Genomic DNA, 17,500 nt, shown 5'->3' with positions numbered 1-17,500 from the left:
TACCGGTAATCCCACCGCGGGGATGCACCACGTTTATTCTCAGCAATAATCATATTAAACAAAACTTAAACAGAAATGAAAAAGAAAAAATAAAGTGCTGCCGTGTCACACTGATACTATCTTGCTTCGCAAGAAGTGGACCCCGACTACTTCCGGTGAATGTTACCTGCCCTGGCAGGCAGCACCAAGAGAGGGCCAAGGTGACAGTGTTGTCTACAGCTTCCTGACGCGAACTCACTTCGTCTCAGTTGTAGAATTGATTTATCAAATAAATAAATAAATATATATATATATATATATATATATATATAGATATATATATATATTCATTTAAATAATCAATTAATTTTATAACTGAGACGAGATTTTGCGTCAGGAAGCTGAAGACGAAACTGTCACCTTGGCCCTCTCATGGTGCTGCCTGCCAGGGCAGGTAACATTAACACACACACGCGCACACACACAAACAAACACACACACACACACACAACAACAACAACAACAACACACACAGGGACACATATACACACATGTATATATATATATATATATATATATATATATATATATATATATATATATATATATATATACATACATATATGTACTTGTACAACACTGCATGAGTCCCAGTGAACAGATTTACATATATCAACCATAATTCACTTTAATTTTAAGCCATCAACATCAATTAGCAAAAAGGACACCCAACGGGGAACCCATGGCTACTCCATCCATGTTGAGTCTCTCTTCACCCACGTCCCCATAAATGAGACTATTAACTTTATCTGCAATAGGCTATATCGCTCAGATGAAATTCATTTCCCAATTCCCGAAGATATACTGCGTCAGTTACTACAAGCCTGTACCAAAGAGGTACCGTTCTATGGACCCGACAAGAACATGTACGTGCAGATTGATGGAGTAGCCATGGGTTCCCCGTTGGGTATCCTTTTTGCTAATTTTTATATGGGCTCATTCGAAGAGACGATATTTACACAACACCATGAACTCAAGCTCTCTATTTATACAAGATATGTAGATGATATCTTTATCAGCGCTGACACAGAAGACAGTGTTCCTCAGATCATTGAGATGTTCAAGGAAAACTCCTCACTCAATTACACACATGAAATTGAGACTGTACGCAAACTCCCCTTCCTCGATACCGTTGTACACAGGCACAGACAGTTTTTCCACGGAAATGTACGTCAAACCGACCAATTTAGGATTTTGTTTAAATGGCGCGAGCGAATGTACTGAGAGATATCGACGCAGTGTGATCAATTCTTTTGTCAAGCGTGCGTTCACACACTGCTCTACATGGACTGCTACCAACGCTGAATTGAAAAGAATCTCCCAACTACTTTCCAACAACGGCTACAAGAAAGAAGAGATAGACGATGTCATAAGAAGACGACTGGACACTTTCATGGCCCAAGAGACACACGTGGACAACCACCCGACCATCAATTTATATTATAAAAACGTTATGTCTTCTGCTTACAAACAAGACGAGAAAGTCATGCGGAATATCATACAGCGTAATGTTAAACCCACCAATCCCGACACCCATCAAACTCACTATTTATTACAAATGCAGACGAATTTTCAACCTAGTAATGAAGAACAACTGTCTTACCAACAAATGCACTTCAGGATGTGAACCTAGTATACCAATATATTTGTAATATTGGTGACTCCATTCGCCTACCCACCAGATATATGGATTTCACTACCACTACACTATCTAAATGAATCACAGCGCACTTACAGGATGGAGCGATACGCCGCCATAACGACAGGACACATGGGCAAACATTGAGTAGAAAAATGATGGAAGAAAATACAGTAATCCTACACAATGAACATGACACCAGGAGATTACGAATGACGGAAGCTGTGTATATTCACAACTTAAAACCTGCCATCAACATTCAACAAATGCCCGTTTCCACTCTTCCTTCAGCTAGAAACTCACAAGCAACACACGGAGCGCCACAAGGACTTAGACAGACAGCACCCCACGGAGCGCCACCTTCCACACAAAGGTCACCTCCCCCAGTGCCAACATAAGCCAAATATAATCACCATTTCAACCTAACACATCTATACTTACACTCCTGAAGATGGCCGAGTGAAGGCCGAGTTATTATGGATTTTAGAAACTTACTTAGTACCCTCGCCTACGAAGATCGGAACACCGTTAGAAAAATTGAAAAAGCAAACTGAATAATGCTGTAACTGCTGTCGACTTTAACAGAACATATATATACATACATATACACATATATATACATACATATATACATATATATATACATATACATATATATACATACATACATACAGATACATATATATATATACATAAATATATACACATACATACATATATATATATACATACATATGTACATATACATACATTATACATATACATAATACATACATACATTATACATATACATAATACATACATATATATATATACATACATATACATAATACATATATACATATACATAAATACATATATATACATACATATATACATATATATACATACATATATACATGTATATACATACATATGTATATATATATATACATATATATACATATATACACATATACATATTTATAAATATATATACATACATATACATACATATACATACATACATATACATACATACATATACATACATATACATACATACATATACATACATACATATACATACATACATATACATACATACATACATACATACATATACATACATACATACATACATATACATACATACATACATATATATACATATTTATACATACATATATATATATATATATATATATATATATATATATATATAAAAGAAAACGGTAACAGCAAACCATGAAAATGTCAAACCACCTTGACAGTATGGCCTCAGCACTTCAATTACGATGATCACGGTTAACCAGCCTCATGATCAGTGACAATAACATACTAAGTTTACTGCATTCATTACTTGGCAGGAACTAAACAGTGTTTGCTTCACCACGGTTTCCTAACCCGGTTCACCAAACCATGGTTAGCACATCATTCCACAGAGAAGGTGAAAGTTGCCGGGTGTCAAGGTGAGGCTGGCGGCGGATAGGAGGGAGGAAAGGAAACAGAAATTTTATGAATGGGACGAGGAATGCAGGCGTGTGAAGGAGAGGAAGAGAAGGAAGCTGGGAGAAGGAGGAGGAGAATGAAAGTAAGAGGGAAGAGCCTACGAAGGAGGACGAAAAAGTAAAGTTTTACGATGAGGAAAAGGCGGTGGCTGAGGATGAGAAAAACGAAGCAAAGGAAGATTAGGATTGTTGTTGTTGTTCTTGATGTAGGCTGTAGTTTGCTAACGCTTCTGTATTAATGGACAATCTCGCTCCGCTGTCTTGCCTTATCTTACATTCCATATGTTGGTTTAGTTAATTATGGGTATTTACAATTTGGTTATTAGTCCTGTCTTCTGTAGAAGGTTATAGAGTGTTTTGTCGCCCAAGATTTAAGGTTAGTTCTGTTCGATATTTGGTAATTATTGAGGGGCGTTGTGTTAATTGGGCAGCCTAGCATATTTTCACTGTAGTGAGACAGGCTTTACATTGGCTAATGGGGGTGGGGGGAGTCATTTCCTGTCATGAAGTGCCCACGTGTGGGGGAATGTCCTGTTCTTGGGCGCAGTAGCCCTGTTTCCAAAAGTCATTTTGATATGAACCCTGATTGGTTATTATGGACTGTAGTTTACCAGTGTTTCTATCCTTTTGATTAATTTTGTGTCCCTTTCGTATGATATCTCATGTTTCAGATATTGGTTTCGTTAGTCAGGGATATTTCTAATTCCATTAATAATACTGTTTTCTGTAGCAAACTATGGAGAGATTATCAAGGTATTTCTGTTTTGTCGCTCAGGATTTGATGTAGAGCCAGTGCTATTTGAGGTGGTAGAGGACAGTTGATGGTTATCGTGGGGTGTTGTAAAAATTGGGCAATTAATTTTTGTTGAAATTTTGTAAGGGGAACTTTTCCTTGACAAATGAATTCTGCTTTATAATGAAGAATGCTATTTAGTTTGGTGTGTCGTTTTGGGTCGTGTTCCTTTGAGATTCGTTAAGAATGATTTTTTTTTTTTTCATTCCAGTTGGGTCTGCTGGGGGGGCACCAGGAAATATCAGAGCTTTACGCATTAGCGTATATAATGTATTTGGATGGGATGGGATTGATTTTCAGCTTGTTGGCTGAAACGTGGCTGCAGTAGATATTGCGGATATGGGAAATCCATATCTGTTTCTGATATCAAGGGAAGTGTTTGTCATTTCTGGGATGCGAATTTACTGATGCGGTATCGATAATGTACTCCATTGTATGTTCTATGTCAAAGTTTATGTTGACTTGGCCCGGAGTATTTTTTTGTTGTTTTGTTTTTCAGTTGGAAAGGGGCGTGCAGTATTCCTCTTCCGTGAATGGACGATTATAGTCAATGATTGAATATGTGTATTAATCCATTCCATTTGGATTTGGTGGGGGCATTGGGAGATCTAGGACCCTTGCATATGGTTTAGTGTTAGTCTGTGTGATTTTTACTGGGATGGGATGGATTTCAGTTTGAAATTCTAAAGTTGATGCAGCACAGTAGAACAAAGCCAACCTCAAATCTCTCGTCGTGTCCTTCGCTATACCACTAAACACATGTGGCAACACAGAACCCAACAGGTGTAACTATACAAGGCACCTGAAGAGAAGGTAGTTGAAGAGGAAGTAGGGGGGGAGGAGGGGGAGGAGGAGGAGGAGGAGGAGGAGGAAGAGGAGGAGGAAGAGGAGGAGTAGGAGGAGGAGGAAGAGGAGGAGGAGTAGGAAGAGGAGGAGGAGGAGGCAGCGTTGTTGGAGGAAAAAAGCTGGAGGAGGAGGAGGAGCACGAGGAGGAAGAGGAGGAGGAGGGGGAGGAGGAAAAGGAGGAGGAGGGGGAGGAGGAGGAGGAGGAGGAGGAGGAGGAGGCCGAGTAAGAAGAGGACCTGTTCGAGTAACTGGGAGCAGCAGAAGGAGGAAGCGGCCGAAGAAGTGGAGGAGGGGGTCCGCCAAACTAGGGAAGGCGACGGCCGCCAAGTTGGGGGAGGAAGACGCCGAGCTGGAGGACCTTGATGGCGGTAGCGGCGGAAGTGTCGATGGTGGTGATAGTTATAATGGTAGTAGTGGTGGTGGTCAGTATAAGTGGTGGACGGTCTAGGTAATGATAGGAGTGGTATTAGTAGCCTATGCGACAGTAATTGGTATAATGGTAACGTTGCAGAGTTATTATCGCGATCGTGGTCTAGGACATGTTGAGGCAATAAAGAAACGAGACCCAAAATATTCATAGCAGGAGGTTTTACTACCAGTTTGCAGTTGTAAGTTGGTGATGGTGGTGGTGGACAACAACGACGAGTAGCACGACCATGAGAAGCATGACGACGAGTAGAAGCATGACGACGATGACGAGGAGGAAAAATTGGGTGGGAGGAGGTAAGAGGCGGAGGGTGGTTAAGAGAAGAAGAGGAGGAGGAAGAGCATATGGAGTAAAGGGCCATTTACACGGCCAAACGGATTGTCAAACAAGTGTTTAAGGTGGCGCTTGATCGTGTGAATGGGGTATATGGTTGTCAAACATGTTTGACAACCAAACACCCCATTCACACGGTCAAACATCACTTCAAACACGTTTGACAAACCGTTTGAACGTGCAAATGGCCCTTAAGAGGAGAAAAGAGAGGAGGGATAAATGGAAAAGCAAGAGGTTTATTGTTGGGGAATAAAGAGAGAGGTGACCATAATGAGGGAGTGGAAAGCGGAGTGGAGGGACGCTGTAGTAGACGACATTCCTGGACCTTTCCGTAGCGAGCGGTGCCAAGTTTCATTTTGTCAAACGCAACACGTTTCAGTCAAGCTCTGGTTCCCCCACGATGACGAACGTCTTCCATCCCAAACAACCACCTCCGTACCGACTGGTACTTTGTTTTACTGTGAGTGCTGAGGTAGGGACTGAATGCTTTGTGCAGCTGATATTTTAGGAACTTTTGTGTCATCCTTGCCAAAGAGTTTCTCAACATTCGTATATAATTGAAGATTAATTTCCACAAAGAGAAAAATAATTCTCATCACTTTTAGCTTCCATTCTCCTTTCTGCTGCACTTCTTAATCCACTCCTACTTCTTTGACTAATACTTCTGTGCGATATTGTTTTCAGGGATAGAGGCGCTAGTTATCGCTGATGAAATACTAATTCATATTATTGTGGCCAACATCACACCAATCTTGTTTAATTATTCGACATTCCTTCTGTATCAGAGTGAAATGGAAACACTCGCAAGACACGGTGTATACTGAGTCAAGTCGCCTTCCGTGAATGTTGGTGGAGAGGAGAGTTGCACAGTAACGGAAGAAAAAAGAAAACGGTGAATAAGCGATTCAGGTGCATAAAAAAATGGACGAAAAGTGAATAAAAAGAGACTCTTTAGTGGACGAGATGTGGCAGAACAGTGGATAAGCAAGAAGATGGCCAACAATGAATCAAGAGTGGATGAACATGGTACCAAAATTATGGAAAAAGTGGACGATAAGTGATGGAAAGTAGAAAACCAAGTGGAGCTCCGACGGAAATTCTGTCCACACGCAGGAGTAGAGTGTGAGGAGCTACAAGTGACGTCATATCGCCAGTCCAGGATCATAGAACCTCTGCAGGCCATAGTGTGCAACAAACACGAACAGACTTCGCAATCTTAAACTTCGATGTAGAGAACAAGCCGGACCGAAGGTGAAATCGCAGCCACCTATGACGTGAAATATTGTACAGACATGGAAGGTGTGGAAGGCAGGTGGACGAGAGGAGGGTGGACTGGGTGTGGAAGAGACTGAGTGTTGGTTGGCAATAGAAGGACGAGAGGTTGGCCGGCATTCCGCATGAGGTGTAGCGAGAGAAGAAACAGGAATGGCTGTGGATTGAGGTGGATCACTCCACTCTGGGATATCACAAGGAAATGAATGGAGCCAAGAGACCGGCCGGTCTGACGAATGAATGGATTAAGGGGTATAGGATGAGCAGGTTCGGTCGAGGAGACGATGACGAGAAGCAGAGGAAAGGTCTGACAACGCAGCAGACGACAGGCGGAGCAGACGACACGAGGAGCAAACGAATGGAGGAGACGTTAGGTGAAGAACAGGTCTGGTCTGCTGATTTATGGAAGGATCTTACTCCTTGCCAACTGATATAAACATCCCATCTCGTTGTCTACGAATGAATGAATGAATAAATTACCATTTCGTTTCCAAGTTGGACCAAACATCTCTGGATACGAACCAGTAACCTAACTGGACCAGTATCTTTTCGTTGTTATTCACATTTTGTCCACAATTTGGCACCTTGAGACGACCTCGACTGGTGCGTGACAACAACAGCCCACGTAACTTCAATTTAACGGTACCTGTACAGGTGGCTTTGTTTAGTCGAGGGAAAGCCTATTACGTGGCGAAAAATAAACTCAATTAACTCTTTCACTACTCTTTTCGACTTGTTTTGATGAACGACTTTCTACTCTCTTGTGACTCGGAACCACTTGCTCAGGCTGACCGAGTACAAAGGGCAAAGGTGAAGGATCTGACCATAGCTGGGCCCTTCCTGGCGTAAGACCCTTACCGAAGCGCCAACAACTAAACAACAGCTTTACATCTTTTTTCATACAAAGTGTAAAGATCTGGTGAATTTCTCTTGTATTTTTTACAAGATGTAATTGATCCCCCCTCCCCCATTTCTCTGTTTCTGTTGAGAAAACCAACGCGCACCGCGTTACCTCCCCTCACTTCTGTTTTTGATTAATTATTCAATTATGCTACCGGGTACTTCCTCCGCACAAATCTCTTCTACCTCGCCAGCTTCAACGACCTGACAATCAACAGACGCGTAATGATATTAATAATAAAAAAGGGAAATCAGTCGCGGCTGTTTACATCGTCTAAATATTATGCATTCGTGGATTTTTTTTTTTTTTTTTTTTTTTTTTCCTCGGGGACCGCTTTAGGCACAAGTTCCGCCTTCGTGCAAGCGGACCGACTTTTAGATCTTGGCTGTTGTTTTGTTTTTTCCGCCACATACCTTAACGATTGTATACATGCTAAGGCTAAGCTAAGTCAGTTTCAAGGAACTACTGGGTTTGACCAAGATACTGTCTCAGTTAATCATTTCGCCTAATGTGATTTTGCTCTGGTTAACGCTGAACCATCTTGATTTAGAAAAATCCCTGGGTCTGAATAGATCACACGCCTTGCGGTCTGACTCCTTTCTGGCTCTACTAGTCCAGCCTCCAGTCGACCAAATGGCCTTGAATCTCACCCTCTATGGCAGGGGCTCTCAACCTGGGGTTTGCGGGACTGTTTCCAGGGGATGCTTAGATGACTAGCGAGAGATTAATTAAACATTTAAATCTGCACAGAGAAAATTGTTGTTATAAATGCGCGCGCCGTATCGTTTTGGTTCACGGACGGTTGGTCGCGAAACAAATACGTCAGTCTGTATTTTGTGGGGACCTGGAGAATGGGTCTTGTGGAGCGTTTGAAATAACAGCTTCACTCCAGCATATGAAGTATCCCTTTTGATGTTAACGCTTAACTGATGAATAAAGTAATTCCAATTTAAACCATCTGATATACATTGCGGTAGCATTGCGTATTCGCTTAGTCTTAATGTATTACAGTTTTCTATTCTGTGTCAGGTTAATGGAGGTACGGGTCGATGGTCTGATGACTCTCGAGGTGTGTAATGGGGAAAGGTAACCCCTGATCTATAGAGCTCATCTGCCTTCATACTTTCATGTTCACACGCCTTCACCTCTGCCCTATCATGCGCTTTAAGGACTGTTGAACCAAGTAACTGTCACTGCTCGAAATCGGAGAGAAATGCGGGGAAAGGATAAAGATGAAACTAAATGGGAAGATATCTATAAACTTAAGAAACTAAAGTCTTGGAGAATAAAGAATTTAACTAACGAAATCTATGTCACTAACTGCATCGCATACGTTACACACAACTTAAGACTTCACCATATTTTTCTGAACCCTTATCATGTCTGAATGATAGGGAGAGGGAAGAAGAAATAAACTGGGATACACACAGTGTTCTGACCATATTTAGGGATATATCTTATTCGAAGCCAATTCTTGACTGACACCGAGCATATATCTTACCATATTTCAATATTTATGAGCAACTAAAACAAATAAGGCATTATCTGAAAACTCCTTTAATGTGTTATCTAAAAAGTAATACAAATGGGCGGTAAAAACAATCATTAATTTATTATCTCATGTCATGTGACAACACCTCCCAAACATATGAAAGATAAAAAAAGGACAGAAAAACTTCAGATTCTTATTTTTTTGAAAACTGTTGGTGGATATATCTCCTGCTAATATTTTCTAATGCGTTACGCCATTCAAGACGCTTCTTTTGACACCAATTTTGTGGACATATATCTTTTGGAAGCTAAGATGTTAGATATTCAAGAATTGAGGCAATTCGGTCTATACATGTATATTCGTAAACCTGCTTCTTCTTGATTTCCTAACTTTCTCCCTGTTTGCGATATCAGGCAGTATTTGGTACCAAATGAAGTACTGGTAAATCAACCCGTACTTCAAGATAAAAATGCCCACTAAATAATTTTGCATTATTTTACAGAATTAAATAGGAGACGAATACAGACTATAAAGTATTACGAATAAGATAAGTACATGTATTACGAAAGTAAATCTATCACACAAGGAGTCTAAATAACCGGTTTCTAACGACCGTTAAATACTACGCGGCAATCTCACAACTAATGACTGAATACAAGACGGTTGCAGAGTGTCTGAGGTATGCTGAAGAAGCCACCAATGAAGCCAGGAATATATGCTGGCAATCTTCGACCTAGGAGTATGCATGAAAGCATATACATTGTTATGGAACAACCCAGAAAAATACTGCCTGATATCATAAACAGGGACTCGAGAAGACGCAGGTTTGCTGATGTACATCCATTGACCGATTCGCCAAAATTGGTGTGTAGCCCCCCTCCAACTCTTGAATATTTAACATCTTAGCTTCCAGAGGAGATATGTCCACAAAACCGGTGTCATAAGAAGCGTCTTGGATGCCATAATGCATTAGAAAATATTAGCAGTAGATATATCCACCAACAGTTTTCAAAAAACAAAGAATCGTGCGTTTTTTCTGTCCTTTTTTAATTCTTCACATATTTGGGGGGTTGTCACATAACATGAGATAGTAAACTAATATTTTTTTTTACTGCCCATTTGTTTTACTTTTCAAAAAACACATTAAAGGCGCTTTCAAATGATACCTTGTTTCTTTTGATTGCTCCTGGATATGTATATATAAAAAAAAGGAAAATTGGTCAAATTTATGCTCGCTGTCAGTCGAAAATTGGCTTCGGATAGCGCATAGCTTTAAATATGGTCAGAACATCGTGTATATTCCATTCTACCTCATCTTGCCTCTCCATTTCATTATTCAGACATGATAAGGGTTCATTAAAATTTGGTGAAGTGAAGTTGTTGGGTACATATCCAGCCCACGGGCTAACACAGGACTTGAATCTTTGTTGTCGCACCGAGGTCCAACAGACATACGAACACACAAAAGTAAACAAGAATGTTGCAGCAACTTGGCGCCTGTGTAAACAACCGCGCATACAAATAAATTTACGTAAGCACACAAAAAACAGATTATACAAAGGCGAATATAAGGTACTAAACAACCGAACGTGTATAAATATGTCATATATATGTAAAGTTGCAATATTACACGAACAGTAACATGTAAACACACGTATGCTAGTCAATGCAAGGGAAATTAAAAAACACGTACTTTTGCGTTCGGCGCTATCCGTACGGCCATGCAAACGTGAAAACGGTAAAATAATTTTAGAACATAAGAACATAAGAACATAAGAAATAAAGGAGACTGCAAAAGACCATAAGGCCTACACTAGGCAGCTCCGTATCCATCACCACCTGTCGTCCCCATCCATAAAGTTGTCTAATCGTTTTTTAAAACAACTGATAGTTTCAGCGCTTACTACGTGGTTACTAAGTTTATTCCATTCATCGACCACCCTATTTGTAAACCAATTCTTGCCTATTACCTTCTTAAATCTAAATTTGTCCAGTTTATACCCATTACTGCGAGTCCTGCCCTGTTGTTTTATTATGATGACCTTGTTTGCATCACCCTTGTTATAGCCTTTGATCCACTTGAACACTTCTATTAGATCACCCCGCACTCTGCGTCTTTCCAGAGAGTGTAAGTTTAGGTGCCTAAGCCTCTCTTCGTAAGGCAAATTTCCGAGTCCTTGTATCATTTTGGTCATTCTTCTCTGTACTGATTCTAGTGAATTTATGTCCATTTTGTAGGACGGAGACCAAAACTGTACCGCATAGTCCAGGATGGGTCTAACTATTGCTAGATAGAGTTTAATAATTACCTCTGCACTTCTATTTGTTACCGTCCTAGCAATGAAGCCTAATGCCCTGTTTGCTTTATTTCTGGCGCTAATGCACTGCTTCCTGGTTTTAAGGTCCGGACTCACCAGAACTCCCAAGTCCCTCTCGCACTCAGATTTTTCTAAAAACGTGTCATCTAAGTTGTATCTATTTTCGGGGTTGTGTAGCCCTACGTTTAACACGCTACACTTAGAGATATTGAAGTTCATTTGCCATTTCACCGACCATGTTAACAGTTTATCAAGATCATCCTGCAGAATCTGGGCGTCTTCTCCTGACCTAATTAGGCGTCCTATTTTAGTGTCGTCCGCAAACTTACTAACATCACTATTTAACCCATCGTCTAAGTCGTTTATATACATAATGAACAATAAGGGACCCAAAACCGAGCCCTGGGGGACCCCGCTAGTAACATTGCCCCACCTAGATTTTATTCCATTTATGGTGACCCGCTGTTTTCTGTTACTAATCCAAGCTCTAATCCATTCTAACACTTTTCCTCCTATGCCATGGGCTTTGATTTTATTTAGTAGTCTCTGGTGTGGCACTTTGTCGAACGCTTTGCTAAAGTCAAGGTAAATAACATCGTAATTTTCATTGTTGTCTGACGCCTTATATACCTTAGTGTAAAAGGATAGAAGATTAGTCACGCATGACTTACCTTTGGAGAAACCATGCTGTGAATCACGAATTAAATTATGCCCTTCAATGTGTTCTCTGAGTCTATTTACTATTATTGATTCAAGCATCTTTCCTATAACCGACGTCAAACTGATTGGCCTGTAGTTGCCTATGGTCGATCTATCTCCCTTCTTAAAAACAGGAACAACGTTTGCCTGCCTCCAAGCAGTTGGAACAGAACCAGTGTCTACCGATTTATTGAATATTTCAGTTAACCGGTCGCAGATTTCAAATCTACACTCCTTAAGCATTCTTGGAAAAATTTCGTCCGGACCCGGAGATTTTGTAGCTTTAAGTCTGTCAATCTGCTTGATAACTTCTTCTTTACTAATGCTGATATTAGTTAGGCTATTTTCTTCATCCCCTCTGAAAATCGGATCACAGTCAGGTACTTTATCTAACCTCTCATTAGTAAACACCGATAGAAAATAATTGTTAAACTCCTCACTCATTTTTTCTTCCGATTCTATCATGACATTTTCATCGTTTTTAATTGGTCCTATTCTTTCTTTATTTTTTGTTCTATAGAGGTGAAAGAAACCCTTTGGGTTGGATTTTGCTTGACTGGCAACCTTGATTTCATAATTACGTTTCGCTGAACGTGTATTCCTTTTAACCAGCTTTGCCATTTCGTTATATCTTGATCTAAGGTGTGATTCCCCGTTTTTTATTTTTACGTAAAGTCCTCTTTTAATTCCGATCTCATGTTTCAATCTGTCCGTCATCCATTTGGGAGTATTACTATTTTTTCGTATTGACTTTAGGGGGATAAATGTGTTTTGTGCATTAATAATTAGATCTGCCAGATTGCTATACATCTCATCCAAAGTACTGACCTGATTTTTGGGCCGTCGCCCCGAATCGACCTGACCCAAGGCACGCGCATCACTCTCTTTGACCCAGACCTGACTTAAGGTATGCGTAGTTCTCTCTTTGACCCAGACCTGACCCAAGGTACGCGTATCCTCCTTGACCCACTTCTGATTATCAGCCCCGCAACGAGAATCAAGAATGTTTGAAACGTCCGGATTGTTTTTCGTATTCAATTTCAAATAGGTTTTTATATTGTCAAAGTTTGCTTTCCTGAAGTCTGGTACTTGAACGTTATTTGTACTTTTTATTTTTTTCCCAAATAATATTAAATCTTATTTCTTGATGATCGCTAAAGCCTAGACTATCGCCCACTATTATGCTGCTAATTTGGTGCTCATTATTTGTTAGAATTAAGTCCAGGGTATTTTGTCCCCTCGTAGGATCGGTAATCATTTGTTTTAGGAAATTATCCTGCACCACATCTAGGAATTGTTTCGCTTCATGATCTCCTATCAAAGTTTCCCAGTCAATGTTTCTATAGTTAAAATCTCCCATGATTACAACGTTTTTGTACTGGGACGCTCTGTGAATTTCATGAATTAGGGAATCAGTCTGCTCAATGCTAAGGTTAGGAGGTCTATACAAGACGCCAATAATAACTTTCTTATTCTTGCCTATAATCTCTACCCAAATAGATTCCGTACAGTCCTCTTCCTTAATCGAATTGTTGATAATACAGTTTAATGTATTTTTAACGAAAAGTGCTACACCTCCCCCATTCCTGCCGACCCTATCCTTATGAAAAAACTTATATCCTTCTATTTCGATTTCCGGAAGGAAATGTTTATCAGCCATGTTGATCCAGGATTCAGTAATGGCTATAATATCGAAATTTTCTACGCATGCTTTACCTCGCAGCAAATCAATTTTGTTAATTATGCTCCTACTATTTGTATAGTAAACTTTAAGTTTATCTTCCCTCCACCTGCTTTGGTGATTTTTTGTACAGTCCTCTAAGTTGTTTCTATTTCCTAAACTATATTCCGATACTTCCCCCCCTACTCCCACATAATCTACCCGAAAAAACCCTGTAGGTACGCACGCACACACGCACACGTATAGACACACGCACACGTATAGACACACGCACACGTATAGACACACGCACACGTATAGACACACGCACACGTATAGACACACGCACACGTATAGACACACGCACACGTAGACACACGCACACGTATAGACACACGCACACATACAGACACACACACACACACACGCACACGTATAGACACACGCACACACACATGGACAAACACGTACATGCACACACGACTCGTGGCGCAGTTGGTAGAGTCCCCGGCTGCCACTACGGCGGTCCGGGTTCAAGTCCCGCCCACCGCTGAAATAATTTCTGTATTGCTGCGCTGTGGGTTGTTACTCCAACCCTCTTGGGCGGGGAGTTTTGTGTGTGTGTGTGTGCGTGTAAGGTCACAGCATTACCCACAGATCGGTCATTTATAAGCTCCGAGCTCTCTTCCGGGAGGGAAATAGCTGTCGATCACGAGTCCAACGCGTGATCCAAGACCATGGTGAATCACATGTAAAGACACGCACACACACATGCATGCATTAACACGTACACGCGCACCCACACTAATCTACTACAATAGAATAAAGTGTCCTCTTGAGGCACCTACCTTCAACCATGCAGTCTTCTTGCCCACAGTAGTGCAGCGCGGGCGTCGCTGGCGTTTGCAGGGCCAGGGGCGTTGTGGGCGTGTGCGATTTCATGCTGACCCTCATCTTGGCTAACTGGTGGGCGTGCGCGGAGGCTGCACTTAGCTCGCCCCCGATGTCCGGCACCCCGATTCCCACGCCCACGCCCATTCCCATGCATGGTGTGGGCGTGTCATTAGCTTTGGGCAGTTCGTTCATGTTGGTGGTGACGGTGAGGAAGGGATTGGATACGTAGAGGAGGTTGGCGGGGGCACTCGCCTCCCTTTGGGGAGGATTTGACACGAATGGAACTTAGTCAAACACTTTCGTTATATAAAATCCAAAAGACAAAATCGGTTGATTGGCACTACCTAGTTCGGTTAAGCTCTTTGTTTTCTAACTAGGCGTTTCGTAAGGACCAAACCAAACCGAACATAAAAGTTCAAATCACACGAGAGTTTCCATATATCTTGAGCACCGAAGGGAAAAACACTTAGCACATGGTCACCTCCCCCTCCGTCACCACCCCAACTTCCTTCGCCAGCAGTCTGGTGGATTGGCTGGTCACTTGAGAGAACAGGTTGGGCAGGCCATGCCACTCCCTCAACGCTGCCGAAAGGTAGACTTTGCAACACAAGATTTTTCCCTCGTCGTCTTCCCCGCTACCACCACCACCACCACCGGGCTTCCTATGGTCACTTCCTCCTCTGGAGTTTTGATGAAGGTCCCTGCTGATTTTGTATTCACTCCCTCGACCAGTACTTGGTGACAGACATTCAGATAAGTAAAGGTCTGGTATTCGGGGGAAGACCTTAGCGTATCCTAGTGCACTGCAGTAAAGCTGGTCATTCCGCGGAGATTAGAATGACTCATTGTAATTTTTGTTTAAAGTCTGTTGCTGTGTTACGAGCGGGTACTAAACACATTACGTCAGGAACTACCGTCGTCTCATTTTCGATATCGTGGTCGGCGTCTTCGTAAAGATAAACTTATCTGTTCGATTTTTTTTTTTACTATCGCTTTCTCTCGTGTTTGTAAGTGGTTGAATTTAAATCCATGTCTTTTGAAATTATGAACTGCATTTGATAAATGAGATGAGAATAAGTCACTACACTAGATGAGTCATCTTCCTTGATCTGTAGTCGATATTTTTTTCTATAAAAGAATAGAAAAAAAAGAGAGTGAGCATACTTAAAACACTTGGTTATCATATACCATTTCCAATAATCTGGGACATTGCAATCACTTAAACTTCAACATAACAACGATCCACAAAACTTCAACTTAAAAGTACATATATTTTAAAAAGGACATATACATGATTATACATATATATATATATATATGTGTGTGTGTGTGTATATATATATATATATATATATATATATATATATAGAGAGAGAGAGAGAGAGAGAGAGAGAGAGAGAACATAAACACGGGAAAACACGGAATCCTAATCACTTTAAGTTTCGTTCACGAAACGGAAGAGTGATTAGGATTTCTCGTGTTTATGTTCTCCAGCATCCAAATTGTTTGTCTAAAATCTTTGTCATATATATATATATATATATATATATATATATATATATATTATATATATACAGTATATATATTGTATGTATACAAACACATACATGTACGTCACTCCTGCAAACTTCTCAATCTCGTTTCTACACCTGTCTGGTCTCTTTTACGCTTCCCATCTCGCGGCGTCCACTCAGTAACACACTTGCCCCATCGCTCATCAATCGTTCGCACTAACTTACCTGCCCAATTCTACTTCCTCTCTTTTACAGCCTCCACAATACCTTTCACTCAAAACTGCTCTCACCCAAATTGCTCTCTTTCGGTCTCTCAGCGCTATTCCCATAATTGATCTCTCTATTCTCCTCTGTGCACTCCCTAGCTTTGACTCCATCGCCTTCGTCAGTTTCCAAGTCTCACACCTTAGATTAATGCTGGCAGAATGCATTTGTTTTCAACTTTACGTTTCAATAAAGGTAGAGAGCCTCTCAGGATTTTATTATGCTTACCAAACACTTTCCAACCAATTGTAATAGCCTTTTTGTTTCAATATCATAATCTTTGGTCACTTTTACCATCTGGCCTAAATAATTATATTCTTCAATTTCTTCAAGACTCTCACCATCGATTATAATCTCTTTGAACTTTCGTGTTGAACATTATTTTGGTTTTACTCTTATTCATTTTTAAACCTACTTTGAGACTTTCCTTGTTCATACCACTCAGCATATCTTGCAAGTCTTTTGCTCTTTGTGAAATAAGAACAATGTCATCCGCAAATCTTAGGTGGTTAAAATATTCGCCATTAACCTTCAAACCTTTTTCTTCCCCAACTCAACCTTCTGAAAATATATTTCAAGCTGTAAATAATTTGGGTGAAATTGTATCACCTTGCCTTACTCCTTTCTCGATCTTGATCTTTTTTGTATCTTTATGTAGTCGGATAACAGCGGTACTTTTCGTATATTTTCTAGAACCTTTACGATCTGTTCGTTTGTACCATGCTTGCATAGCGAGTTCAGTATTGCTATGTTCTACCGAGTCAAAAGCTTTCTCGTAATCTACAAAACCTAAACAAAAAGGTAGCCTATATTATATTCTGTCGTTTTCTCGATTAGTTGGTTCATCGCCTGCAAATGGTTCTCTCTGTTTCTATCTTAAACTTGACTTAGTTTATTTGTAAGGATGTAGGAGAACTAT

The 17,500-nt window shown here is 40.5% G+C and overlaps 1 protein-coding gene across 5 annotated transcripts in view; it reads right to left on the bottom strand.

The window, feature by feature from the left end:
* The window catches only part of Cen (cerebellar degeneration-related protein 2-like), a 201,532-nt gene that overhangs the window by 165,495 nt on the left and 18,537 nt on the right, over positions 1-17,500 (bottom strand). For all 5 annotated transcript variants that reach the window (XM_076211052.1, XM_076211058.1, XM_076211053.1 and 2 more), the window contains exon 2: positions 14,758-15,931. In XM_076211052.1, the coding sequence (XP_076067167.1) occupies positions 14,758-14,995 (238 nt within the window). In that variant the 5' untranslated portion in view covers positions 14,996-15,931. The remainder of the gene's footprint in view (positions 1-14,757; positions 15,932-17,500) is intronic.

Source organism: Oratosquilla oratoria, chromosome 28 (assembly GCF_046742065.1).
Source record: "Oratosquilla oratoria isolate Oo_2021 chromosome 28, ASM4674206v1, whole genome shotgun sequence".
NCBI classification, from domain to species: domain Eukaryota; kingdom Metazoa; phylum Arthropoda; class Malacostraca; order Stomatopoda; family Squillidae; genus Oratosquilla; species Oratosquilla oratoria.
The sequence above is the reverse complement of the archived record's forward strand: the minus strand, read 5'-3'. Positions and strand labels throughout refer to the sequence as shown.